Here is a 24441-nt window from a genome sequence, read left to right as displayed (position 1 = left end):
GTCACTTGCCAGGCACTGCCAGCTCTGGAAGAGTTGCTTGGTGGGAGGCGGGGCAGCATATAGGGCTGGAGGTGTTTCTGTGTTGGAGCAGAGATGCTGTGCTAGAGAGGGAGCTATAAATATCTGGGCTTAGGGGAGCTCCTGCCTGCTCTGTTCTATAAGCAGATTAATCTTGCTTAGTATGAAAGGTGTTCTGTAATTTATCTTGCTGCTCCAGAGATAGTTGTTGGATCTCCTCAAACTGCCCCGTACAAGTGTAAATCAGGCCAGTAGGCTATGAAAATTTCTCCATTGTAGCAGGAAAGCTGGGGGTGTGTGTCAAATTTCTCACTCACGAATCTGTTTGGGGTCTTTCTCAGGATGCAAATAAAAGCATGTGTTGGAACACTCTGTACCACTGACAGTTCAGCAAGAAGCACATGCTCTTTTCCTGTAAATAACTGGGGCTTGGGGAGTTGTGAGCGTAGAATTTTTCTGAAAATTTCTGATTTTTCTCCTTCCTGAGCCCTAGGCCATATCTTTCCAAGGACTATGCTAGGTGGGGCAAGAGGGAGGCAGAGATCAAGGTGTCAGTCCTTGCATCCATGGGGTTCATTGGGTGCTATGTGCTGTGGCTGTCACAGCTCTAGATGCTGCACATCAGCTGGAGCAGACAGCTTAGGACTTGTACCTTGGGGCCAGATAGGCTGGAGAGGACTTTCCTGCCTCCCAGCAAGGGCAGCACAGAGCATGTGACTGCTCCAAAGAAAGAGCTTTGCCTGCTGCCGGGCTCCTGCATCCTCCCTGCCCAGAGACAGATGTCTGTACCCGTGTCCAGGGCACTTGGTGTGTTGCACACAGCTAGCAGCATCCTGGGGACAGATGCCTCACATTTGTTTACTTGTGCCCATGTGTTTAACCCTGGAATCACCTCGAACTTACCTCCTGCTTTACTGTTTGCCATCACAGCCCGATGAGGATTTGTTCAACCCGGACTACGTGGAGGTAGATCGAATTCTGGAGGTGGCTCACACAAAGGACCCTGACACTGGGGAGGTGAGAGGCTGCGTCTCTTACTTGCCCCATGGAGGGAAGACCTGAGGTGTACTTTGTGGGTCATTTCTGAGCACCCTGAGCCTTTCCAGCCTTCCCTTGCACAGCTTTCCCTGTCCCCAAGGACCCTTGGCACAGGGTGGATGGAGCACTGCTGACCCTCCCTGTCTCTGAGCCTGTCTTTCTGTGCTGCAGGAGGTGACTCACTACTTGGTGAAGTGGTGCTCACTGCCCTATGAGGAGAGCACCTGGGAGCTGGAGGAGGATGTTGACCCAGGGAAGATTAAAGAGTTCGAAGCCCTCCAAATCCCTCCAGAAATCAAGCACATGGTAACGTACCCTGAGGTAACGTACCCGGCTGGCAGGTCGCTGCCCTGGGCGCAGGGACTGGCTGTGTCTTGCCACAGTCCAGCAGTGTTGATCTTGTCCCTGGTGCTGCAGTGTATCCTCCCTTCTGGAGGTCTGAGGGTGGGTTCCAGAGGCCAAGCCCTTGCTGTTACTCAGCTGTCAGTGTCTGCTTTGAAGTGTTGTCCCTGATGTGCAGCCCCAGCAGCAGGATCTGGCCTCACTGGGCATTAGCATCTCCCACGGACCTTGCTCCTACTGTCCCCTCCTAGGAGCGCCCAGCGTCCGAGTCCTGGCAGAAGCTGGAGAAGTCCCGCGAGTACAAGAACAGCAACCAGCTGCGGGAGTATCAGCTGGAGGGAATGAACTGGCTGCTCTTTAACTGGTATAACAGGTGAGGAGGGGCTGGAGCCCAGTGCTGCCATGAGCAATCCTGCTGGCAGCAGGCCCTTTGTATGCTGTCATGGGAACAGCAGAGCTGGGGAGCAGAGCGGACAAAGAGGGGCCTGACAGAGCAGCCACTGAGTCCTTCAGGTGCTGGAGCTGGCAGGCAGCTGCCAGAAACTGGATTTGCTTTAGCTTTGCAACTGAGTCTTTAGGAATGTTTCTCCCTGGTACATGCTGATGAGTCTCGGAGATAACGGGGCTTAGCTATGGTTCTAACATACACCTGGTTTTTTTGGTATTGACCAGGCTATTGGTGACCCATTGTGTGGCAGGCAGGATGGAATATGCATGTTCTCAGCTGCAGCAGGCCATCAGATGCATCTTTCCCTGGCTCATCTGTATCTGGAAAACAGCGTCTTTCATGCTGATTTTGAATCCATGATTTTATAAGAAGTTGGCTGGCTTACCCAGACAGATTTGGGCCACTATACCAAAGTCCCCCCATGCTCCATGTTGCAGGGTCAGAGAAGTGTGGGCAGAGGTGGTGTGCCTGATATCCCATCAAAGAGTGTTCTCTGCCCCCAAGAGCCGCATTGACCTGACCCTGTCCTCTCTGCAGGAAGAACTGCATCCTGGCTGATGAGATGGGGTTGGGGAAGACAATCCAGTCAATCACTTTCCTCTCAGAGATATTCCTGATGGGCATCCATGGCCCCTTCCTCATCATCGCACCTCTCTCCACCATCACAAACTGGGAGAGGGAGTTCCGCACCTGGACAGAGATGAACGCCATCGTGTACCATGGCAGCCAGATCAGCCGGCAGATGATCCAGCAGTACGAGATGGTGTACAGGGACACACAGGTGACCAATACAGCCCTTCCAGGATATGTCCCCCAGCCCTGGCTTCCTTTACTTGGGAAGCACTGAGCTGCCTGTGGAGTTTGTTCATTTGGAAAGGGAAATGTGATCTTTACAGCCCCGTTTGCTAGCATAGGCTCAAGTTGCACTCTATGAGTGAACAGGCAGAACTCATGCAGAACGGGGAGAGTGCAGCATAGCCCTGGTTCTTGCCCAGGCCTATGTGCCTCCCCTGGGACAGTGTCTGTTTGGAGATACACAGCCTGTGGCCATCAAGGAGGCTTGCAGAAACCTGCCCAATGCTTGAGAGAGATCTGGGGAAATTCCAGTTCAGAGTCAGATGACACTGATACTGTCAGATGGGAGGTCTGACAGTGTGCTGCCACACTGCAGGACTCAAAGTCTGGTTTCTTTTTCCCTAGGGTAACCCTCTCCCTGGGATCTTCAAGTTCCAGGTGGTTATCACCACCTTTGAGATGATCCTTGCTGACTGCCCAGAGCTGAAGAAGATCCAGTGGCGTTGTGTGGTCATTGATGAGGCACATCGCCTGAAGAACAGGAACTGCAAACTCCTGGAGGGGCTGAAGCTCATGGCCCTGGTGAGCATGTCCTGCCCAGGTTCACCTGGGAGCAGGGTGGGCTGGAGATGACCATGTTGAGCAGTCAGATGCCATTGTCAGCAGCTCAGGGTCTGTGCCAGGCAGGAGGAAAACCATCCAGGAGGCCCCTTGATCAATGGGACACTGGTGCCCTGCAACTGTCACAAACTTCATTTTGCCAAAGTGGAATATTAACTATCCCTGTGCCTTCACACTTGGGGATGCTCCCTGCCAGAGCCCTGGCCAGCCTTGCAGCACAGTGTAAGCTGCTGCAGCACATGGGGACAGTTGCTGGCCAGCCCTGAACAGCACCCTGTCCGTGATGTGCCTTGTGCCCTATACTGGGCAGGGCTGTGGTATTGGAGCTGGTTTCTTACTGCTGTGTAAACATGGGCCTAGTCCGTGCCAGGGGTGGGTTAACAAAGGGATCGGTGAGCTGCTCAGAGAAATTATTTGGATGCCCAGCCCTGGGAAAAGCAGTGATGCTGTTAGCTGGACCAAGGGCCAGCAGGCCTTTTGGATCTTCCAGCTGCACCCAGCTTCTATCACACTCACCTGTAGCTGGGCCAGGCTTCTGAAAATTAATTAGTCTTGTGACTCCCACAAGTTCCAAAAGACCCTGCTGTTTCCCCTGACTTTGTCTTGTGCAGGGCCCTGCTGGGTTGTGAGCTTGGGTCAAAGCAGGGTTGCTACTGGTCCCACTTCTAAACCATCACCTTCCTTTGTACAAGTCCTGTGGGAGTCTCCCACCTTACAAATGCCCTACTTTCCTAGCTGGCCATTCCTGAGGACATTTCCTGCACTAGACTGGGCAGGAGGGTTAGCTTGAGTAGTGAGCCCAAGGCTCTGGCAGTGCTAGGACAGAGGAGCTGGTGCACCCAGGACCAGCACCTGGTGGTGCCTGAAGTCCAGGCCTGTGTTGTCAGGCATGGGAGGGAGAGCATTCTCCTTGAGGGATCATTTGGTCCTCACACCCCCGGGTCTTGGGGGTTGTTTGGACCCCATCTCCTTTTACTGCACAGGTACCTACATGGTGAACCTCTAAGGAAAGTTCCCCCTTGTTCCCAGTGCACAGTACTACCTGCCCCTGCTAATTTTGGAGCATCCTGCTGAGACTGGCCCTAGCAGCAGGCCACCATTCCCTCTCAGTGGCCCATGGCTCTGGGCCATGTTCTCTCTTGCTCTGTCTGAGCCCCAAAGACAGACATCTTGCTCCCAGCTGCACAGAAGCTTGGGCTGTCAGAGTCCCTGTCCAGTGTCTGCACAGCCCTACCCAAGGATCTTGTGCCAGAGCAGGGCTGAAACCTGGGAGCAGTGTGAAATCTTGGGTTTGGCTGTTGTTGCACAGAGCTGGACTGGAACATGTGCACAGGAGCGTCCTGAGAGCCATAAGACGGTGTTGTGTGGCAGTGGCTTGGTCAGGGCTGTCACCACTGCCAGGGAAGCCTCTCAGGGTGTGTGTGTGTGCTCCCAGAGTGCTTCTTAGGCTGGAAGACAAGAAACATTGTGCTCTTGGGACACCTTCAACCCCAGCTAATGGGGTTGAGCCCTCAACCTCTTTCCTGTGTGTTCCCAGGAGCACAAGGTGCTGCTGACAGGGACCCCCCTGCAGAACTCGGTAGAGGAGCTCTTCAGCCTCCTAAATTTTCTGGAGCCACAGCAGTTCCCCTCAGAGACAGCCTTCCTGGAAGAGTTTGGAGACCTGAAGACAGAGGAGCAGGTACCTGGAAGAATGATACCGGTGACTTAGCACAGGCCACGGGGACAACTGGTGACCAAACCAGGCAGGCTTTCAGACACGCGCTTCATGGAAGTGGATAGGACTCCTCATACCAGGAGAAGCAAAGTTGTGACAGAGCCCCCGACACTGCTCTGGGGAGAGGAGACCCATCCCTGTAGTGGTCTGCTCCCAACTGACTCTCTGCTGCCCTTGCATGCCGTGGTAGAACAGCTCACCTGCCTCTCCCACCTGATCTGTCCCTGAGACTAGCGAGTGCAGGGGGAATGGGGAGGTCAGTAAGCCCATGTGTCAGTTACCCTTGTCAGGTTCCCCTGGAGAGCCTTCCTCCAAAGCTCTCCTTGAGTGTGAGTCACGGGAAACTGCTTAGTTGCCTGGGCTGTCCCACTGCCTTTTGAATGTGGAAATTGCACAAAAGTTGTCATTCTCTGGGAGCAGGCACAGGCACATGAAGCAACCACCATCTCGGCTACCATCCAAACTCTCAGCTCTCCTCCTGCCTCAGACACCTAAGGCTGCTGGCAGCAGAGGCATGTGGAATTCATAGCCTGGACTGGTCTTGCCTGCCCCAAAGACTCCAGCCCCTGAAGTTGTCCTGGCTGGCTGCTGAGCAGCTGCTCCAGAGTCACCTGTAGTGGGTTTGCAGCGTGGGGAGGCTCCAGTCTTGCAGACCCCTCTGCTGTGGGCCCGTATGCTTGCCATGCAGGGAGAGCAGCGAGTGTCTGCGCTTACTCTGCAGGTGAAGAAACTGCAGTCCATCCTGAAGCCTATGATGCTGCGACGGCTGAAGGATGATGTAGAGAAGAATCTGGCCCCCAAGCAGGAGACCATCATTGAGGTGGAGCTGACCAATATCCAGAAGAAATATTACCGGGCTATCCTGGAGAAGAATTTCTCCTTCCTCTCCAAGGGTGCCAACCAGCACAATATGCCCAACCTCATCAATACCATGATGGAGCTGCGCAAGTGCTGCAATCACCCATACCTCATCAACGGTGAGGGCTGTGCACGGGAGTTGTGTAGGGGGACGTGAAGGTATCACTGCAACGTTTACTGTTCTGTCCCAGCAGAACTTGCCCGGCTGGAGAGCCAGCTCAGGCCTTGTGCCATCTGCTGGTGGTGTGGCAGTGCTCTGCCCTGTTGCCTTGCCAGGCAGCCCAGCTCCCTCAGAGGGCTGCTTGCTGATGGGCACCTCAGGATCTCCTGAGGCTCACTGTATTTGGGGGTGTTCTGACACAGGATCAACATCCCAACCTGACTTGTTCTGCCAAGACCTGGTGTGAACCCTGAAGAAGTTTAGTCCCAGGAGTGGAGGGTCTGCAGGAGGTCTCTAGCCAGCCTCCCTAGCTCTGACTGCATGGGTTCTGTTGCTCATGCAGTCCCTTGCTGCTGCCCGGGGCAGCTGCACTGCCAGCCTTGCCAAGAGCTCACATTCCTTTTCACCTGGCAGGGGCAGAGGAGAAGATCCTGGAAGACTTCCGTAAAACGCACTGCCCAGAGGCACCAGACTTCCAGCTGCAAGCAATGATCCAGGCAGCTGGGAAGCTGGTTCTCATTGATAAGCTGCTTCCCAAGCTGATTGCTGGTGGGCACAAGGTGCTCATCTTCTCGCAGATGGTGCGCTGCCTTGACATCCTGGAAGACTATCTCATCCAGAGACGGTTAGTACAGGCTCCAGCATTCACCACGGCTCCTCCACACTACCTCCATGCACTGTCCATGGAGTGGCCACAATACAGGCAGAGGATTTGGCCATTCCATGCCCACATACCGATGGATGCAAGTTACATCTACTGCTGGTGGGTGCGGAGACCCCAGAGCTAAGCAGCTCGGATCTTTCATTTTGTGTAGTCTAGGGCTAGTCCTCAGAGCGACCAGTGGAAGTAGATCCTTCCCTTGGTCCTGGTTCCCATGAGCTCCATATCTATGCACCAGGCATGGGGCTGTGATGATTTTGTCATCTTAAGAGGCACAACTTTTGAGAACAGCCACAGTGCATGCAGGCTAATGGGGCCTGGGCCTCCACCTGGGCACTGGTACTGGCAGTAAGTCCTGGCTGGTGTGCCCACATAGCCTGAGAGAAGAAGCAGAAAGGGGTTAGAAAGCCACAGCCTCTTCAGGCCCCACGGTGATTCTGCTCTACCCTCTCCCCTTCTTGAGCAGGTACACCTATGAGCGCATCGACGGGCGGGTGCGCGGCAACCTGCGCCAGGCTGCCATCGACCGCTTCTGCAAGCCCGACTCGGATCGCTTTGTCTTTCTGCTGTGCACACGGGCAGGCGGGCTGGGCATCAACCTGACCGCTGCCGACACCTGCATCATCTTTGATTCTGACTGGAACCCACAGAATGACCTGCAGGTAATGGGCTGGGCAGGGCCAGGCTGTCAGGAGCTCCTGAGGCACAGCCCCTGTCGGTTGTGATAGGAAGCAGGGAGAACAGGGCAACAGCACGAGCTGTGCTGGGCACAAGGTGCTGTGCCAGGATAGCTGGCAGGAATGTGGGCAGCGGGAACGGGATGTGGCGAAGATCACAGTGTGGCTTTGAAAGCGTGCCACATCTGCGGAGAGCCGAGGCTCCAGCCTGAGCCGTGTGTCCCTGCCTGAGGGTGCTGGGATCTTCCATTCCAGCTCCACAGCTGTGCAGGCTGTGTCAGAGCCATGCCAGGTCAGCCATAGGCAGGGAGTGAGGGTGCTGTGGTGGACAGGAAGTGACTGTGGGTCAGGTGGGTGAGTGTAGATGCTGATGCAGGGTGCCCCCAGCCACACAGTCCTCATCCAGCTGGGCTCCCTGCGCTGACACGATCCCCCCTGCACTGACAGGCTCAAGCTCGCTGCCACCGGATCGGGCAAAGCAAGGCCGTTAAGGTCTATCGCCTCATCACCAGGAACTCCTATGAGCGGGAGATGTTCGACAAGGCCAGCCTGAAGCTGGGCCTGGATAAAGCTGTGCTGCAGGACATCAATCGCAAGGGCAGCACCAATGGGGTAGGTTGGCTGCTGGAGTGGGGCCAGGCGGGAGCCTCTGCAGGAGATCTCTCCTCCTGTAAGTCATTGCCAGCTCAGAACGGGGACTGTGAGGGCTTTGGGAAAGAGAGCCCAGTCCCACACACTCGCACTGCTGCTCTTTGGCCTGCCAGGCTGTTCTGCACGGCCGTGAGAATAAGGGATATGCGATGCTATGTCCGGAGTGGCACGGACTGAAATTCCTGACAGTCCCTCAGGAGGAGTTTTGAAGTGACCTCTTTGCTTTAACACAGCAAGTCTGGGTTGGCTTGGGGCCCTTTCTGCTGGAGTAGAGGGAGGAGCCTTCTGTTGTGCAGTGGTCATGGTTGCTGGCCAGGTTGGTGATGCCCCTGTGCTTTGGGCAGGTTCAACAGCTCTCCAAGATGGAGGTGGAGGACCTGCTGCGGAAGGGTGCCTACGGCGCACTCATGGATGAGGAGGACGAAGGGTCAAAGTTCTGTGAGGAAGACATTGATCAGATCCTCCAGCGCAGGACACAGACCATCACGATCCAGTCTGAAGGGAAGGGCTCCACATTTGCAAAGGTGTGCTGTGCTCCACTGGGAGGGAAGGGGGATTTCCTTTTGGGGGTGGAGGGAGGGGAACATGCAGGGCAGTAGTGGTCAGGTAACCTACCTGTGTGTGGAGACACGTCCACATGGAGGCCAAGCTCTGCTGCCCCACTGTGCCCAGGATTGAGACCTTGCTGGGGCGCTGCAGCTGGTTTAGTCTCTCTGGTGGTCAGCAGAGCATTGAGGAGGGGCCACCAGCCTAGCAGGTGATTTAAGGCTGCTTAGGAGGGTTCAGCCATGATGTCTGGCTCTGCATAGGGACCCCAGGATGGTGGCAGGACCCATGTGCTGGGTTGCACAGTACCCAAAGCGAGGTGCTGCTGTGCCATGGAAGCTGAGTGCTGTGGGGCCTCACAAAACCTCCAGATAGATGCTGAGGAGCCAGCTCTGCTGTGCTCTGGCTGGTGCCTGCTGGGGCCACTAAGGGCCATCTGTCCTTCGTCCTCTTGCACAATCCATGCTCCACCTACATGGGTCAGGCATGACTGCAGAACAAAGGGGTTCAGCTCCCTCAGACAAACAAAGTACCCTCTGGCACATATCACCTTAGGCTGCAACTTTCCACAGCAGCAAGACCGTGCACTCAAGACACACGTGTGGGGATCTCTGTATGGGAGAAAGCACACCTGGATGGTGGGTTGCATCCTGTTCACTGCTATTCTTTCTCTCCTAGGCCAGCTTTGTAGCATCAGGAAACAGAACTGACATTTCCTTAGATGACCCCAACTTCTGGCAGAAGTGGGCCAAGATAGCAGAGCTCGATACAGATGCCAAGAATGAAAAGGTAGGATGCAGTTTGTGGCCCATGTGGCCCAACTGATCTGACACCATGTGGCCTGGTGTCCAAGTGGGAGCTGAATGCTTCCTCTTAGGCTCCTGAAGAGGTCTGTGTTGGGCATCAAGAATTACTGCAAGGGAAGACTGACCCACAAATGCTGGTTAAAGCCCTGGTTTGTTTAGCCACATGGTGGTCTGTGTCTCCCTGATGTTTCAGGGTACTTAGTCTGTACTCCCAACGGTCCCACCCTCTGTTTTGAGACCATTGTGCAAATGCTCCTTGAGCTCTGGCAGCCTTGGGGCTGTGCCTGTTCCCTGGGGAGCCTGCTCAGTACCTGACTACCCTCTGGGGGAAGAACCTTTTCCTGATGCAGGTCCAGTCGTTCCTGTGGGTCCTGTCCCTGGTCACAGAGAGCAGAGATTGGAGCTGCCCCTCTGCTGCCTCTCATGAGGGCAGACTGGTACCTCTGCCTGTCAGGAGGCAGGAGGGGACGGATGGAGTCCCAATGCTCTGCTGGCCCTGCTGAGGTGATGGGCTTGGCTGCAGCTCAGGTCTCTTCCCAGCTCCTCCATCGGGCACACGGTGCTGCCACTGGCTCCAGTGCAGCCCTGGGGCTGCCATCGTTTCAGCTAAGGTAGCAGTACTGTAAGAGATGGTTTTAGACAGCAGCAGGAGCTCTGCAGAGCTCACTGCTCAAGCTGGAGCAGTGGAAGAGTGAGTGAGTGTGTGTGTGTATCCATGTCCTATGTGCCTGAAATCCAGGCAGATTTACGTGGCATTAATTTGTCCAGCAGGGTAGGGTAAAGAGACTGGGCAGGTACATGCTATTTAATTTCATATTGCTCCCTCCTGCACCTTCTTGGAAGCTGCTTTTCCTGTTCCAGCCCAGGTGTCCCCCTGATGCAGAGATTACACTGCCTTCAGCACAGCACTTGCATAGGCAGTGCAGAGAAGGCCAGGAGTGACTCAGAGCTGAATCAGCTGCTGGCAGTCAGCGGTTTGGACACAGAGGGGCTGATTTCCAGCCTGCCATCAGTCAGGCTGAATTTTGCGCTGGCCAGGAGTCTGTCACTCGTGCAGGCAGAACTTGAAGCAGGTATCCTAGTGGGAAAGTGATGGTCAGCCAGAGACCTGGCAAGCCAGGAGCCAGAGGCTGAGCAGAGCCTGGGTGACGGGCCAGAAGAGCACATACAAGTGTTTCTGCCTGTACCTGAGAACACTCTGCTCTGTCCGTCACAGGAGAGCCTGGTCATCGACAGACCCCGGGTGCGGAAGCAAACCAAACACTACAACTCCTTCGAGGAGGATGAGCTGATGGAGTTCTCTGAGCTGGACAGTGACTCGGATGAGCGACCCACACGCTCGCGCCGCTTTAACGAGAAGACGCGGCGATACCTGCGGGCTGAGTGCTTCCGTGTGGAGAAGAACCTGCTCATATTTGGGTGAGTCTCACCCCTGTGAGAGCACAGCCACAGCCTCCAGCTGCCCCAGCGCCCATGCACCAGCCGCTTCCTGTCAGTCCTGCTTGCTGTGTTGCCTCCTTTCAGCAGTGACCTCCCTAGTGAGACCTGGGCTCTAAGCGAATGTTTGGGATGGAAGAAGAGTTCAGGAGGAAAAAGCATGAGCTGGCAGTTTGCACTTCCAGAGTCTGCTTCTGCCTCTGCCCTGTTTAGTCCTGCAAAACTCTCTCCCTCTCTGCTCCTGTAATGTGCGGGCAAAACATCCCTCTCTAGGGGATCTGGCAGGGCTGTGCCCCCACAGGAGCTCCTGGAGTGAGATGCCAGCAAGGTCTCTAAATAATTGCACAGGAGTGTTTACTCTGTGTTCCTGCTGTTTCAGCTGGGGACGCTGGAAAGATATCCTGACCCATGGGCGGTTCAAGTGGCACCTGAATGAGAAGGACATGGAGATGATTTGTCGGGCCTTGCTGGTGTATTGTGTCAAGCACTACAAGGGGGATGAGAAGATTAAGAGTTTTATCTGGGATCTCATCACACCAACGAAGGACGGCCAGAATCAGGCTCTGCAGAATCACTCAGGTATTGCGTGTTCTCTCTGCCATTGCATCTGTACCCGTTGCCCTGGGCAGCCTGTGGGACTGACACTGCAGAATTCAAAGCAGAACTGATGGAAACAGTCTGCAAGTGTTCATGCTTCAGCACTGCAATTCTCTCTGCACAGAGAAAGGGGCTTCCATGGAGCTGATCTCTACAGTGACCCTCAGAGCCAGCAGCAGGGGCTGGCTGAGTGAGGGAGACTGTTTTTTGGCTTTCAGTGCAGAGTGGGCCTTGTGGTGGGAGCAGAGGTGCTGCTAAGTCTTCTCTGGCCTGTGAATACCATCGTGGTTCCCTGGCTCAGGGAGATGCTGGGCAGTGAGCTCATGAGCACCACTGACCATATGAGCATGTTGTGTGTGACGGGGATGAGGGTGCTGATTCCACTCAGGGCATGGATGAGCCTCAGGGCCTCACAGGGTGCAGCATGGACATGGTGCAGGACCCTGCCTGTGCCTCTGGGCTGCACAGGCAGCTGCACCAGGGAAAGCTGGGAGTACAGCTGAGCATCCATCTCATGCCAAGGTTGTGGGTTTCATCCCCATATGGGCCATTCACTTAAGAGTTGTACTCAATGATCCTTGTGGGTCCCTTCAAACTCAGAATATTCTGTGATTTTGTGATTTTGTTTCCCTTTGTCATGGTGCTTGTCTCAGACCTACTGGTCTGCATTGCCTGCCCTGATGGGTGGTGATGCAGTGTTGGTTTGTCCTGAGACTTATGCAATGCATAGTGCTCCCTAGGTGATGCTGCCTTCTCTCACTCTGTGTAGCAGGACCCTTGTCCTGGGCCTTGCTGTGCTCTCTCTACTCAGAGGCAGTGTGTCTGAGGTTCATGTGTCACATGCAGATCTGTAATTGCATCTGCTGGCTAGAGGTGTTTTAGAATAACTTCTGTTGTGTAGAAGTTCCCAGGGTATCCTCAGCTTCAGACAGGTCACCTAGAAGCTTCCCAGCCCTGCTCTCCCTCTGGCTCTAGCTCTGCCTCAGTCATGGACGCTGCAGATTGGCCTCCTCATGTGCAGCACAGTGGCTGCTCTTTGTAGGCTCCCCTGGGGCTGGGGCAGCCACAGAGCCCACCTTGTGAATGAGGCAGCTGTGGGACCTTTGTCTTCATCTGTGAGCACAGAGTGGCTGCTGGCTCCCTGGATCTGGGCTTGTGGCCTAGGACACCTGGTCACTGCCTGCTGTTCCAGAGGGCTCTGGCTGACCTTGCAGCACAGTGCCTGCATCCTGTGGCTCTCAGGACAGGTGAGTGGAGCTGGGGGAGGCCACAGTGTCCCTCAGGGAATCAGAGCCCGTATGGCAGCCACAAGCCATGTGCTGCTTATTCTGTACTTGTGATCTGTGGCACAAAGTGAGTAGTGAGGGGCCTGGAACTCTCCAGACTGCTTTTGACATCAGGGAGCTGGGCTGAAACCTGGGACTTTGTTCCCAGATGGTGGAGCACAGGGAAGGCTGTTTTGGAGTAGTGATGCTGCTGAGTACCAAGTGCATTGTAGTTGGTGCTTAAAACCCAGCATGATAATTTCCTTCTGCCTGGAAGTGTCCAACTAGCTTTTGCAGCATGATGTCCAAGGATGTGGCTTTTGGTGGCTGCCATAAGTTATTCCAGTCGCCTCCTGCAATGGGAGTCACTTTGACAGTGCTGCTTCCTGCTCTTGCCACACAGCCCTGCCCTGAGAGCAGCTGGGAGTGAGCTTGAGAATTCTGCTGTGGAGAGCAGAACAAGAGTCAGAAACAAATCAGCTGGTGTGAGTGGGCTTGATTTAGGTAATGCCAAGTAATGAACAAGCCATGGTTTCAGCAGAGGGTCAGAGTTGCTTTAGTACAGGAGCATTGAATATTGACCAGCAAAGTGACCAGGAACTTCTCCATCAACTCTTGGGAGTGGCTTTTCCCACCTGTAAAACCTCTGTTAGGTCTCAGCCAGAGAAGCAGTGACATCTCAGCCTGACATCAGGAGCTGGAGAAGAGCAGAAGAAGCAGAGCACTGCAGTTCGGAGCAGTGTTCCTTCCTCACTCAGGAAGTCCTTCAGCAGTAACTGCTGTGGCTCCCCAGGCAGCCTCAGGTACCACTCATGTCTGCAGAGAGCTGACTGGGCAAGTCATGCCCCATCCCTGACATGCAGAAAGGAAAAGCAGCCCTTGATATGTCATCCTGGAGCTCTTCTCAATCCCACATCCTGGGTGAGCACATCCTCTGCTCTGATCCAGCACCATCCTGCCTTTCATCCTGGAGCAGGCCAAGCTGCTGAGGAAACAGCATTTGCCCAGAGCTCACCAGGCCATTTTAGTGCTGGGGACAGGAGGCCTGGTGCTTACTGCAGGCCTCCTGCAGCCAGCTGGGCCACAGCCCTTGTCCTGTCATGCAGCTGCAGACTTTATGCAGGAGTTGATGACATGGTGATGCTCTCTCTTCTTCACTGGTGTCACAACATCTGACGGATGGGATGGGACTGCTCAGGCGTCCTTTCCCCATCTCCACTTCATGTTTGCAGTTCCTACCTCAAGAACAGCTGGCCAGGGAGGCAGCTTATCCCTCTCTGGAGATTCCAAACAACAGTGACCCCACATGACTTGTTTCTAAGTTCTGCTGTGAACTCACACTCCTGTTTCAAGGTTGGAATGTGTTTGATTTTCATCTCCAGCCACTGGATCTCATTTTATCTTTGTCAGGCAGATGGGACAACATTCCCTTTCCCATTGGTACTTTAGCCCCCTTGCAGCAATCCAGTTCCCCCCAACCCCGCTCCAGATGCATGGTATAAGGAACAGCCCTTACAAATCAGAGGAGATCAGCAGCTCTGCTGCTCTTTGATCATTTGGGAGCTTCTTGTTTGAACTTTTGTCCCAGATAACTGTCCCCATGGAATGAGCTTCAGAGGTGGCTGTAGTGTCTTAAGTATGTCTCCAAGAGCTATGCCCAGGACCAAGGTCCCTTCCATGCTTCATCCCTTCTCTGTGATATTTTTACACATCGAGGGACCATGTTATCCTTTGGGCTCAGCATTGTGCTGGGAATGCACAGCAGTTCCGTTTCTGTGGTGATCCCCAAGTTTTTCACCGAGATGGACTCTCACATGCTCTGCGTTTTCCCCGTGCACTTCCTCTCCTGGGCTCTCCAGGCTGCAGCTGGGAGCTCTGCATGGGCTCCTCCAGCTCCCAGCTCTGCTGCCACACCTGGCCTCCAGCGCTGGAGGTGCCTGGTGGCAGTGCCAGCTGTGCCCGTGGTGCTTGTGTCGCTCACTGGCTGCCACTCGCTGTTACAGGCTTGTCAGCACCAGTGCCCAGAGGCAGGAAGGGGAAGAAGACAAAGAACCAGATGCTGCTTCCTGAGATAAAGAACGCAGACTGGCTTGCCACCTGCAACCCCGAGGTGGTGCTCCATGATGACAGCTACAAGAAGCACCTCAAACAACACTGCAACAAGTGAGTCATAGAATCATGGAGTGTTTTGGGTTGGAAGGAGCCTTAAGGAATATCTTATTACATTACCCTGGGCAAGGGCAGGGATTTCTTCCATTACCCAAGCTCCAAGCATTGTCCAACCTGTCCTTGAACACTTCCAGGGATGGGGCAGCCACAGCTTCTCTGGCAACCTGCACCAGGGCCTCACTACCCTCAGAGTGAAGTATTTCTTCCTAACATCTAATCTAAATCTCTCCTTTTTTAGTTTAAAGCCATTCTGCATTGCAGGAGCCCACATTGGCTCATGGAGACAGTGGGCTGAGGGCCTTTAGTGTTGGGAGGGTGGGAGGGAGCTGTGAAGGGCTGCTGGACCACCCTCATTCCCCTCCAGCTCATGGAAGCCAGGTCCTGAGCGGCAACCCTCTGGCCAGTAGGTCCCAGAGCTGGGCAGTGTGACATGGCACTGCACAGTCACTGTCCATCCTGCTTTATGGAAGTGGGTCCTTCCACGTGGGAAAACACGGTGTCGAGCAGGTTTTGCTGGCCTTTGCTGACCTCTCTGCCGCCCGGCACAGGGTTCTGCTGCGAGTGCGAATGCTCTACTACCTGAAGGCTGAAGTGCTGGGGGAGGCTGCGGATAAAGCCTTTGAGGGGACCCCTGCCAGGTAGGGACCTTACAGTGAACCCCTGCGAGGCTTCTTGGGCTTGAGTGCTGCCACAGGTGTCCGATCCAGCCACATCTGCATTCCCTGCAACTCCAGATGAATCAGACCCTAGGTCTTCCTCAGGCAAAACTACACCCTCAAGCAGCCACCCCGCCTGTGCAGGGCCTGCAGCCATGGCAGCCATGCTGAGGCAGCTCTGAGACCGTAGCACCAACCAGGAGGCGGTGGGGACTCACAGGGACACCGTGCAGGGAAGTGGTTCTGTGTGCTGCTTGACAAACGGGCTCTTATCCAAAGTGGGAGTCCACAGAGACTGCTCCCAGTCTTAGGGCCAGGCCTCAGAGCAGAGCATGCCCCATCACCGTGGCCTGCAGTCCCTCCCAGCGCTGGCAACAGTGGCACCCACAGGCTGTGTAATGCTCCTGCCAGCTCCTGACCTTTCTGCAAAGACTCAGCTCTCAGTGCTTCTCAGAGTGGCGTGATATGCTGAGCTTGAAAGCTTGATTTCGTCAAGTAGGTGCTGCTGCCTTCCCCAGCACAACTCCATCAGCACCAGTGTATGTGGAGAGACACTGTTCTTTTGGGCTTGGTAGGTGTGAAGTGTTTCACCCCTAGTGATGCTGTTCAGGTCAGATGGGATCTTCAATCCTCTGGTGTTGCTTGGATGGGAGGGCAGAGAGGCTGGGGGCACCCACTGTCCTGGAGAAAGTAGAGTGGGAGGGCAGCAGGTTGTGGTGGAACCAAGGCTCCAGCTCTTTGACTCCAGGGAGATGTGTACCCATGTCATGATGAGGGCCCAGGCCTGTGTTCATCAGCTGTCCCCAAGCCAACAAGCGGTGGATGGCTCCTGCCTCTCCCTGTACCTTCTGAGCAGTGCCCAGTGCCCCTCAGTGTCTGGTGAGGCTGGGAGAAGGGTGTTCATACCATGTCTGCCACAGGGAGCTGGATGTGCTGCTGCCAGACATTGACTACGTGGAGATCCCAGTAGACTGGTGGAATGCTGAAGCCGATAAATCCCTGCTCATCGGCGTCTTCAAGCACGGTGTGTATCCAGCTTTCTGGTGGGTGCTGGTGTGTGAGGGAATGAGTCCTTTTGGTACTGGAGGGGATGTCATGTCAGTGCAAGCACCAGAGCCCTGGCCGTGCTCCACAGCCACACAGGCCCAGGAGAGCTTTCCCCAGGTGCCAGCAGCATGTTTGGGTGGGGGACAGGCACCCCATGGTGCCCAGGGTGGCCATGCCAGATCTCATGCTAGACTCTGGTGTGCCGGGAGCTGTGTGCAGTTGCTGTGTGAGGGCGAGGAGAAAAGCACACATCTTTTCTTGGCCTCGGTCATGGAGTCCCGGTGAGGTTTCCAGGAGACACACCTCACCAGGAGACACGGGGCTGTTTGCCCCAGCTGCACCCGTCCAGGTGTCAGTGCTGCTGCTGGGTGGGATGGGATGGGAGGGCTGACCTTTCCCTTTGCCAGCTGCCCAGGGGCCGCAGAGCCGTTAGCAGCTTTTGAGAAAGTGTTGTGAACTTCTGGGGTGAGAATTGCTCTCAGGGCAGCACAGAGGGAGTGAGAGCCATGTGGGGAGCTGTGTCCTAGAAGCAGGAGGTTTCTGTGAACCAGGCTCAGGCCTTGCTCTGTGCTGTCTGTCTGTCCTGATGGCGTGGCAGGTTACGAGCGGTACAACGCCATGCGGGCGGACCCAGCGCTGTGTTTCCTGGAGAAGGTGGGCATGCCTGATGAGAAGCTGCTCTCTGCCGAGCAGGGCGTCAGCGATGGGGCACAGGATGCTGCTGAAAGGTGGGCAGGGGATGGAGCCGAGCTCTCACTGCAGCTGGCTCACTCCTGGGGCAGTGCAGTGGAGGGAGGGAGCAGGCTGTGCTTCTCAGTGTAGAGGGGAGGGCAGGAGGGAGCTGGTCCCCATTCTGAGGTGGAGGGATGGCATGAGCACCAGTTCTTCACTTCTTGGTGCTGAGAGCTGGCACAGCCACAGGGGCTGTGCTGCCACTACCAGTGCTGTTCACTCTCTCACCTAGGGGCAGCGTGGAAAAAGAAGAGGGCAGTGGAGAAAAGCTGGAGGGGCTGTCAAAACAGGAGGTGAGTGGGATTCACGGTGTTAGATACACATCTGATGCTGCCCAGCCTGCCCTGCAGTGCAGGCTTTACCTTGTGTGTGCCCCATCTTGTGTACATTGCCTCTGCTCCCTGGAGCACAGCTTCTGCTGTGCTTCTCTGCGTTACCTGTGGACCTGAGCGGCATCTTCCTCGTGGGGAGCTGAGGGGTATTGAGGGCTGGGAATGCCTAGGAATGCTGGTTCTCAGTCTTGGTTGGCTTCAGGAGCCATGTGGGGCCCCAGCAGAGGAGTCAGGGATGTTCCAAAAGAAATGGCCTTGGGGTAGAGGAAAATCAGGGGATGAGGCATCACAGGAGAGTGCAGGGGTTGTTCGAACAGTGGAGGCAGTCACACTGTTACTGTCCTGAGCAGTGGCACTACAGCCTCTGTCACTGTGGTGATCCTTCCCTCCAGGTCCAAAATGGCCTCTCTGAGCTGTTACCTCTGATCCTGTGGGCTGAGCACAGCCACAGCATCTGGAGTCTAAGGGCATTGGACACAACAACCCTGCCCATCCCACCACCCTACACCCTGCCAAGGATGGGTGGGCTGTGTGTACAGGGGGTTCTGTGTGGGGCTGAGTCCTCTCTGATCGTTTCTTTTTGCAGGACATTGTGGCTGTTGGGGAGGGTGAAGCCAGTGAGAAGCGGGACGAGCCAGCGGCAGGTGAGGCCATGTCTCCTGCAGTGTGGTCCGTGGCTTCCCAGGGTTTGGTGTGGCACAGCCAAGCCTGAGTGCTGCCTCAAGCACTTCTTGGTGGGAGGAACACATTGCTGGCTAGAGGGACATGCTGCTCTGTGTTAGTGGATGAGGCAGCTCAACGTGGGCAGGGGCTCTCATGCACAGACTCACAGGTGACCCACGGATGGGCCCTGTGGCAGGGCAGACAGGGTTCTGAGTGATTCCAGCCAAAGCCCCAGAGTGACTGGAAGCCGTTAGCCTGCACTTATCCATGCAGTGGCCCGCATGAGATGAGTGTGTGAGGTCTCTACAGTGGGCAGTGTTGGCACATGCCGTGGGCTGGCTGGCCCTGCTGCTGAGCAGGGAGCTGCAGTCTACTCCCATGCATGGTCTGGCCTGGAGCCATCATTCCTACCCTGATCTCAAGCCTCTGGACTCTCTCTGAAGGAAGCTAAGACATGGTGAGGCTGTGAGCCAGCAGGCCCGGGGATGGTCACATGGCCCTCTACTCATGACTGTGATCGCTGATACTGGCCATGGGAGGCAGAAGGTGGGAGGATGCTCTTGGAGCTTGCCAGAGGACGTGGGAACCCGTGGCTTTGCGTATGTGCTAAATATTAATGTCCTTGCTGATGTTTGAAGCCCAGGATGGCTCTGACTCAGACAGATCCTGCTGGCCTGTCTCCTCTGCTCTCACGGCCAGACTGCGCCGACTCGTCACCGTCTACCAGCGCTGCAACCGCAAGGAGCTGCCTCCCCGCACCGAGATGCTGGTGCCTGGTAACCATGGCTACTGGCTGCAGGATGAGATGTTCCGGAGAGCCTCGGAGATGGACTCAGTGAACAAAGAAATGCAGAAAAGGTAAAGCAGCGGAGCCTTTACAAAGCCGATTTAGCCCACTTGAATTCCTTGCCCCGCAGAATTTACCCAGGTAAATGTCACCAGAGCTGTCTGTGCTGTCAGCTGCCCAGGGCATGGAGTCACATGGGTCCTTGCTGGGCAGGGAATATGCTTTGAGCCATGGGAGCCTTGTTGCTCCAGCAGCCAGCCCAGCCAGGGAGCAGCCTCCATTGCAGACTGGAGTTTGTGGCTAGCAGGTCGTGACACTGAAAGGAAGTGAGGGGACAGCTCTTCAGGGTCAAATCCAGTGTCTGCTGGGCCAGAGACAGCCTGAGCAGAGGAGAGCTGTGTCCTTGGGACACACTGTGGATGAGAGTGACAGATGAGCACTGTCACGGCCTGTGAGCAGTGCCCTTCCAACCCTTGTGGCTCTCGCACCACTGGCTTTGCCTCTTGCTCATGGCCTCTGGAGCCCAGTGGTGACATCCTGGCTGCCCTGTGCTCCTATTTCATTTGTGTCCCAGTAAGTGGGCGGGGGTTGGGACTGTCCCAATACCCTGAGTGGCTGTCTGGGGTCGTTGGGAGTGTGTGCACAGGGTGATGCTGCTGCCATTGCTGCCAGTCTTCCGTGGCACCCTGGGACTGGGGCTCTCTGTGGTCACCAGCCCTCAATGGTTTTGCCTCCTCTGAACCTGTCCCTGCAGCAGGACACCATGTAACCACATGGTATGTGTGCTGCCTTGTGCTCTGTTCTCAGCCTCTTTGTGTAGAAGCTGCTCCAGCCCACCTTCCCTTTCCTCTTTTCTGGACTTCTCTCAGTCGTACCATCCACTCTTCGAGGTGGGGACATCAGTGGTTGTGCTGTGGACATCACAGCAGCCTGGTATCTTCTGCTCCTTAGTTCTCTGGGCTTTTTGTAGGGGAGATTTCCTTACAAGAATTTTATACTAGCCTTTAATTTGAGGCCTGTTGACAAATTCACCATTGAGCTCCTTGATTTGGATCATTAATATATTTATTAACTTTCTCCTTGTTCTCATTTTTGAAATGAAACATGACTCCAGCCCCTGGGAGCAAGGGCGGCAGTGCTGGCCCAGGTGTATTTTGGGCATTTGGAGAGTGCTGTGGATGTTGTCACCGCACCTGCTTTCCTTTGACATGTCTCAGCTGCTTGCTGGTGCTGGCTCAGAGCTGCAATTCAGAGGCTGAGATTTGACTGGAAGCTTTCTTCAGGCCTCAGTGGTCCCCTTTTTCTACCCTTGCCCTGCTGGGTGCACCTAGGTCTGTTCTCTGTGGCTGTTTCTCTGGGCTCTGCCTGGGGCTGTATTTGCCTGGACACTTCCTTTGAGTGGTCCCCACAAGGTGAAAGCTCAGAGGCTCCAAGCCAGCCTGAAAGCTATGTTCTAAGAGCACTGTAACTGAACTCCTCCATCACAATCTCCTCCGGTGGGGAGAGGGTGACACTCAGGAGTCCACAGGAGTCGGTAAGGTGGGTGGTGTTTGTTACTGGGACCCTTACAGCAGCAAGCCCCAGTCTCAGTTTCCCTCTAGAAGATGCTGGATGAGAACTGTGTCTGCATATCCTTCCTTTGTAATTCCTGGTACAGAGAACTGACTTTTCCATGGAAGTGAAACAGCTTGATGTGGCAGGAAGGGAGTAGATGGGATAGGTTTGTGCCTCCACAGAAGCTGCTGGAGCCTGCACCCCGTTGGCAGCACAGCCCAGATCTGCACTCGGGTTTATTGAAACGGCCAAGAGGATTTTTTAGCAAGGAGTTGAGAGCCAGAGGACCCGTGGCCTCTGCTCCTCCTCCCTGTGTACCAGAGGGCAGAGTGTCTTGGGCTGTGGTGGTCTCCCCAGTGTGCTCCTCCTGACATCTCCCTCAAAACTGTTGGTCAGTAGCTAGACAGTGCTCTCTGAACCTCTCTGCCTGGTGCGTTGCCTGTTCTGGACCCAGAATGTGACTCAGCAGTGTTCCCATCTCCTCCCTGCTCCTCAGGTGGACCAGGAGGGAGCAGGCGGATTTCTACCGTACTGTCTCCTCCTTTGGGGTTATCTATGACCAAGAGAAAAAAATCTTTGACTGGGCCCAGTTCCGAGCCATCTCTAGACTGGAGAAGAAGACGGATGAGAGCCTGGAGAAGTACTTCTACAGCTTTGTGGCCATGTGCAAGAATGTCTGTGGTCTCCCTTTGTGGAAAGAGGATGGTGAGTAGAAATTGCATGGCCTATGGAGGGGTAATGGTAGGTCCATGTGGAAGGCACCTCACTGCTCTCATGGAGCAGGAGAGCAAGGGAGGAGCTTCAGAGACAGTTGGGAGCAGTGAGATGCCAGGCAGGCCTTGGGCTTGCAGCAGTCATGTATTTCTGCCTGCCTTGTCCCCACCATGTAGTGCCTCCCTGGCGCAGTGGAAGGGTAGAGCCAGCCCTGTGGACTCTTGCCCCTGCTCTCAACAAACCTCTTGGAGTTCTTGCAGGAAATCACAACCAGTTTTATCCAAGATAGCAACCTCTATATGTGAGAGACAAGTAGAGAAGCAGCACACACAAAGCACAGCTCCATGCTGGAGCTGGGGGTTGTTTGGATGAGCTGTATTGCTGCTCTCCAAGCATTTTTCTGCTGCCATTGGACAGAGTCCTCTCCATCTATGCCTGTGCTGACTGTGGAGCTCCGCTGCATGGTAAATGGAGCCTGGATCCCACTGCAAGAGGCTCGGAAAGCCTGGCCAACACGCAGGGCATCCATTTTCTTTGAGTACTCCACAGAGGCCCTGCGTTGACAGCAGATGAAACATGACAGATGAAAAGCTCCTTGGAGGCTGTTCAGACACAAAGTGATTTGTTTCCAACAACAGCAGAAAACATTTTGCCTCAGATCTGTCATGGGGTCTGGTCTTAGGCACAGTTCCTTGTGTGTGTGTGTTGTGCCTTAAGTAGGTGTTCCTCACCAGAAGAGCTTTACAGGCTGCCCTTCCCTGACAATGGGCTGAAGGGCTACCAGAGGCTCAGAGTGCTGGGAGCTGCTCTGCCTGCCGGTCCAGGCAGCTCCAGCACTGCTGGTGTTGATGGAGCAGAGCTCAAGCAAGACTCTGAAAGCCTTGCAGCTGGTGCCACTCTTGACCCAGCTGCTCAAGTCAGGGGCTTTTACTCCCTGACTGGAAGGTACTGAAACTGGAAAAAGAGGCCTCAACTACAAGCTAGAAGCGCAGGCCCCATCTCACCTGCAGTATGAGCAAGGGTTAAAACTCAGCTTGCTCTTCACTGCTTCTGAGGAACTCCTGCCAACCCACATAATGTGTCCTTGGCTTTGCTGTCCCTGCTGTAGGTCCTCCAGACCCTGACATCTACGTGGAGCCCATCACAGAGGAGCGTGCTGCCAGGACCCTGTACCGCATTGAGCTGCTGCGGAAGGTGCGCGAGCAGGTGCTCAAGTGCCCGCAGCTCCACGAGCGCCTCAAGCTGTGCCGGCCCAGCCTCTACCTGCCCGTGTGGTGGGAGTGTGGCAAACACGACCGGGACCTGCTGATCGGCACCGCCAAGCACGGCCTGAACCGCACTGACTACTACATCATGAACGACCCCCAGCTGTCTTTCTTAGACGCGTACAGAAACTATGCCCAGCATAAAAGAACGGGGCTCCCAGGCCCAGAAACCTTGTGCTGCCTTTACCAGTCTAACTCCAAACTCTACGGTTCCCCCGTGTACGGCCGGCTGGACCAGACCTGTGAAACCCTGGAGAACGAAGCTGAGAGTCACATCAAGCTAGAAACCATGGACAGCACCATGTCCCAGGCTGGGGGCAGCCCGCTGGACACGAACTGTGAAACATTCATGTCCGAAGTCCGGGACATCATCTCCAGTAACTACGATGAGAGCTCGCTGCCGGACTCACTGGTGTGCATGATGTACGATGAGAAGGCCTGTCCCAGCGAGCAGAGCTCCCTTGCCAGGGACAGCCCAAGCTGCGCAGATGTTGGAAGCAGCGTTGCCAAACTCTCCGAGAGCAAGCTGGAGGGGGATGAGGATCCATCCAGCTGTGATGCAGATGCCATGAGGGAGGCTCCCTTCCTAGAGGGTTTGCAGGTGGGCTCTGACCGAATGGATGATGAGGAAGCTGAGCCTTCACCTTCTACTCCTGAGAGCAATCCTTCACAGAGTGCCCCAGCCGAGCTCGGCAAAGGCTTGGAACAGAAAGGAGCACTTGCCAGCCCAGCAGCGGGACTGCCTGAGCACGGCGCCGTGGAAAGAGTCCTAAGTGTGGGGCTCTACAGTCCCAGTCTCCATAACTATGAACTGAAGGTTCCTCCTGAGCAGAGGTTCATCAGTCTGCTGCAGGAGAAAGGATTGGAGGCAAAGTCAGGACCAAGTCAGAGCCACAGCGAGGAAGATGAGGAGGAAGAAGAGGATGATGATAACTCTGAGGCAGCAGCAGATGCCGTGGAAAGCTTGAATGGTCCCCGGATTGGGGCTGATTGTGACCCTGAGGCTCATAAACTGGGGGGTGAGGAGCAGAGCTCTGTTCTCCCCACACCTAATGCCACTTGCCCAGAAGACATAAATGGCAAGAGGGAGTCCCTGGGGCTGGGGGAGCCCGGGGCAGAGGGCAGGGAGGACTGTGGCTTGAACGAGGAGAGCACCCAGCAGCACTCACCGGGCCAGGCTCAGAGCCAGCCCTTCAGCCTGCCTACACCTCTGCCTCAGGGAGGGCCTCAGGGGGCAGAAGCGCCCTGTGTCAGGGGGAAGCCCTTGGGCCGAGATGCTGAGGGGCAGACAGGCTGCACAGAGGCTGCGCACCCTGAGCCTCAGGGTATAAAGCAAGAAGAGTGTGAGAACAGAGATGACGGGGAGAAAGCCAGCAGCAACCAGAGCCAAGGTATGGTCCTGAGAGCTCCCTCAGCTTGACAATCATCTCTGGCTATGGTGGGAGGGACCTGCTGTCTGTCCTCCCTGCAGAGCCAAACCTTGGGGCTGGCCAACCTGTGGAGTGGCCTCCCCTCTGTAGCAGCTGAGGATCCTTTAGCTGATGCAACTGGGGGCAAAAGTGTTGGGGGCTGCACTTGCCAGCAGAGCTGACCAGAACTCTCCACACTGAGCCCCAGCAGCCCTTCTGCTAAGAGCATGCCATGGAATGCAGGATGCCTTTCCCTTTCTGGTACAGGGCACTCCCTGTTGAGCAGCTCCCTTTGGAAAAGGGTATGCCCTCCTTCTTGCCCACCTGGGAATGGTCAAGGATGGTAGGTTACTGCAATTCAAGTCCCCCAAACTCAGCTCAGGGGAGTGGTGCTCCTTCCTGAGCACCTTGGGCTACCTGCCCTGATCATAGTCTGCTGCTTCTGGAGATTCTTGGGGACTGTTTGGGACCTTTGT

At 55.3% G+C, this 24441-nt stretch overlaps 1 protein-coding gene across 10 annotated transcripts in view; it reads left to right on the top strand.

Moving 5' to 3' along the window:
* CHD6 (chromodomain helicase DNA binding protein 6) overlaps nucleotides 1-24441 on the top strand; it is a 91685-nt gene that overhangs the window by 56631 nt on the left and 10613 nt on the right. For 7 of the 10 annotated variants that reach the window (XM_058422677.1, XM_058422675.1, XM_058422676.1 and 4 more), the window contains 23 exons: nucleotides 949-1035; nucleotides 1228-1377; nucleotides 1650-1771; nucleotides 2384-2627; nucleotides 3047-3223; nucleotides 4800-4943; nucleotides 5701-5956; nucleotides 6412-6622; nucleotides 7125-7320; nucleotides 7783-7947; nucleotides 8331-8510; nucleotides 9211-9321; nucleotides 10555-10757; nucleotides 11155-11354; nucleotides 14641-14800; nucleotides 15355-15444; nucleotides 16383-16486; nucleotides 17108-17237; nucleotides 17474-17534; nucleotides 18160-18217; nucleotides 18875-19094; nucleotides 21074-21282; nucleotides 22400-23947. In XM_058422677.1, coding sequence (XP_058278660.1) covers nucleotides 949-1035; nucleotides 1228-1377; nucleotides 1650-1771; nucleotides 2384-2627; nucleotides 3047-3223; nucleotides 4800-4943; nucleotides 5701-5956; nucleotides 6412-6622; nucleotides 7125-7320; nucleotides 7783-7947; nucleotides 8331-8510; nucleotides 9211-9321; nucleotides 10555-10757; nucleotides 11155-11354; nucleotides 14641-14800; nucleotides 15355-15444; nucleotides 16383-16486; nucleotides 17108-17237; nucleotides 17474-17534; nucleotides 18160-18217; nucleotides 18875-19094; nucleotides 21074-21282; nucleotides 22400-23947 — 5026 coding nt within the window. The remainder of the gene's footprint in view (nucleotides 1-948; nucleotides 1036-1227; nucleotides 1378-1649; nucleotides 1772-2383; nucleotides 2628-3046; nucleotides 3224-4799; nucleotides 4944-5700; nucleotides 5957-6411; nucleotides 6623-7124; nucleotides 7321-7782; nucleotides 7948-8330; nucleotides 8511-9210; nucleotides 9322-10554; nucleotides 10758-11154; nucleotides 11355-14640; nucleotides 14801-15354; nucleotides 15445-16382; nucleotides 16487-17107; nucleotides 17238-17473; nucleotides 17535-18159; nucleotides 18218-18874; nucleotides 19095-21073; nucleotides 21283-22399; nucleotides 23948-24441) is intronic. The other 3 variants (XM_040080333.2, XM_040080343.1, XM_040080340.1) reach the window with 1 other exon arrangement.

This window comes from Hirundo rustica, chromosome 16 (genome assembly GCF_015227805.2).
Source record: "Hirundo rustica isolate bHirRus1 chromosome 16, bHirRus1.pri.v3, whole genome shotgun sequence".
NCBI lineage: Eukaryota > Metazoa > Chordata > Aves > Passeriformes > Hirundinidae > Hirundo > Hirundo rustica.
The sequence above is the reverse complement of the archived record's forward strand: the minus strand, read 5'-3'. Positions and strand labels throughout refer to the sequence as shown.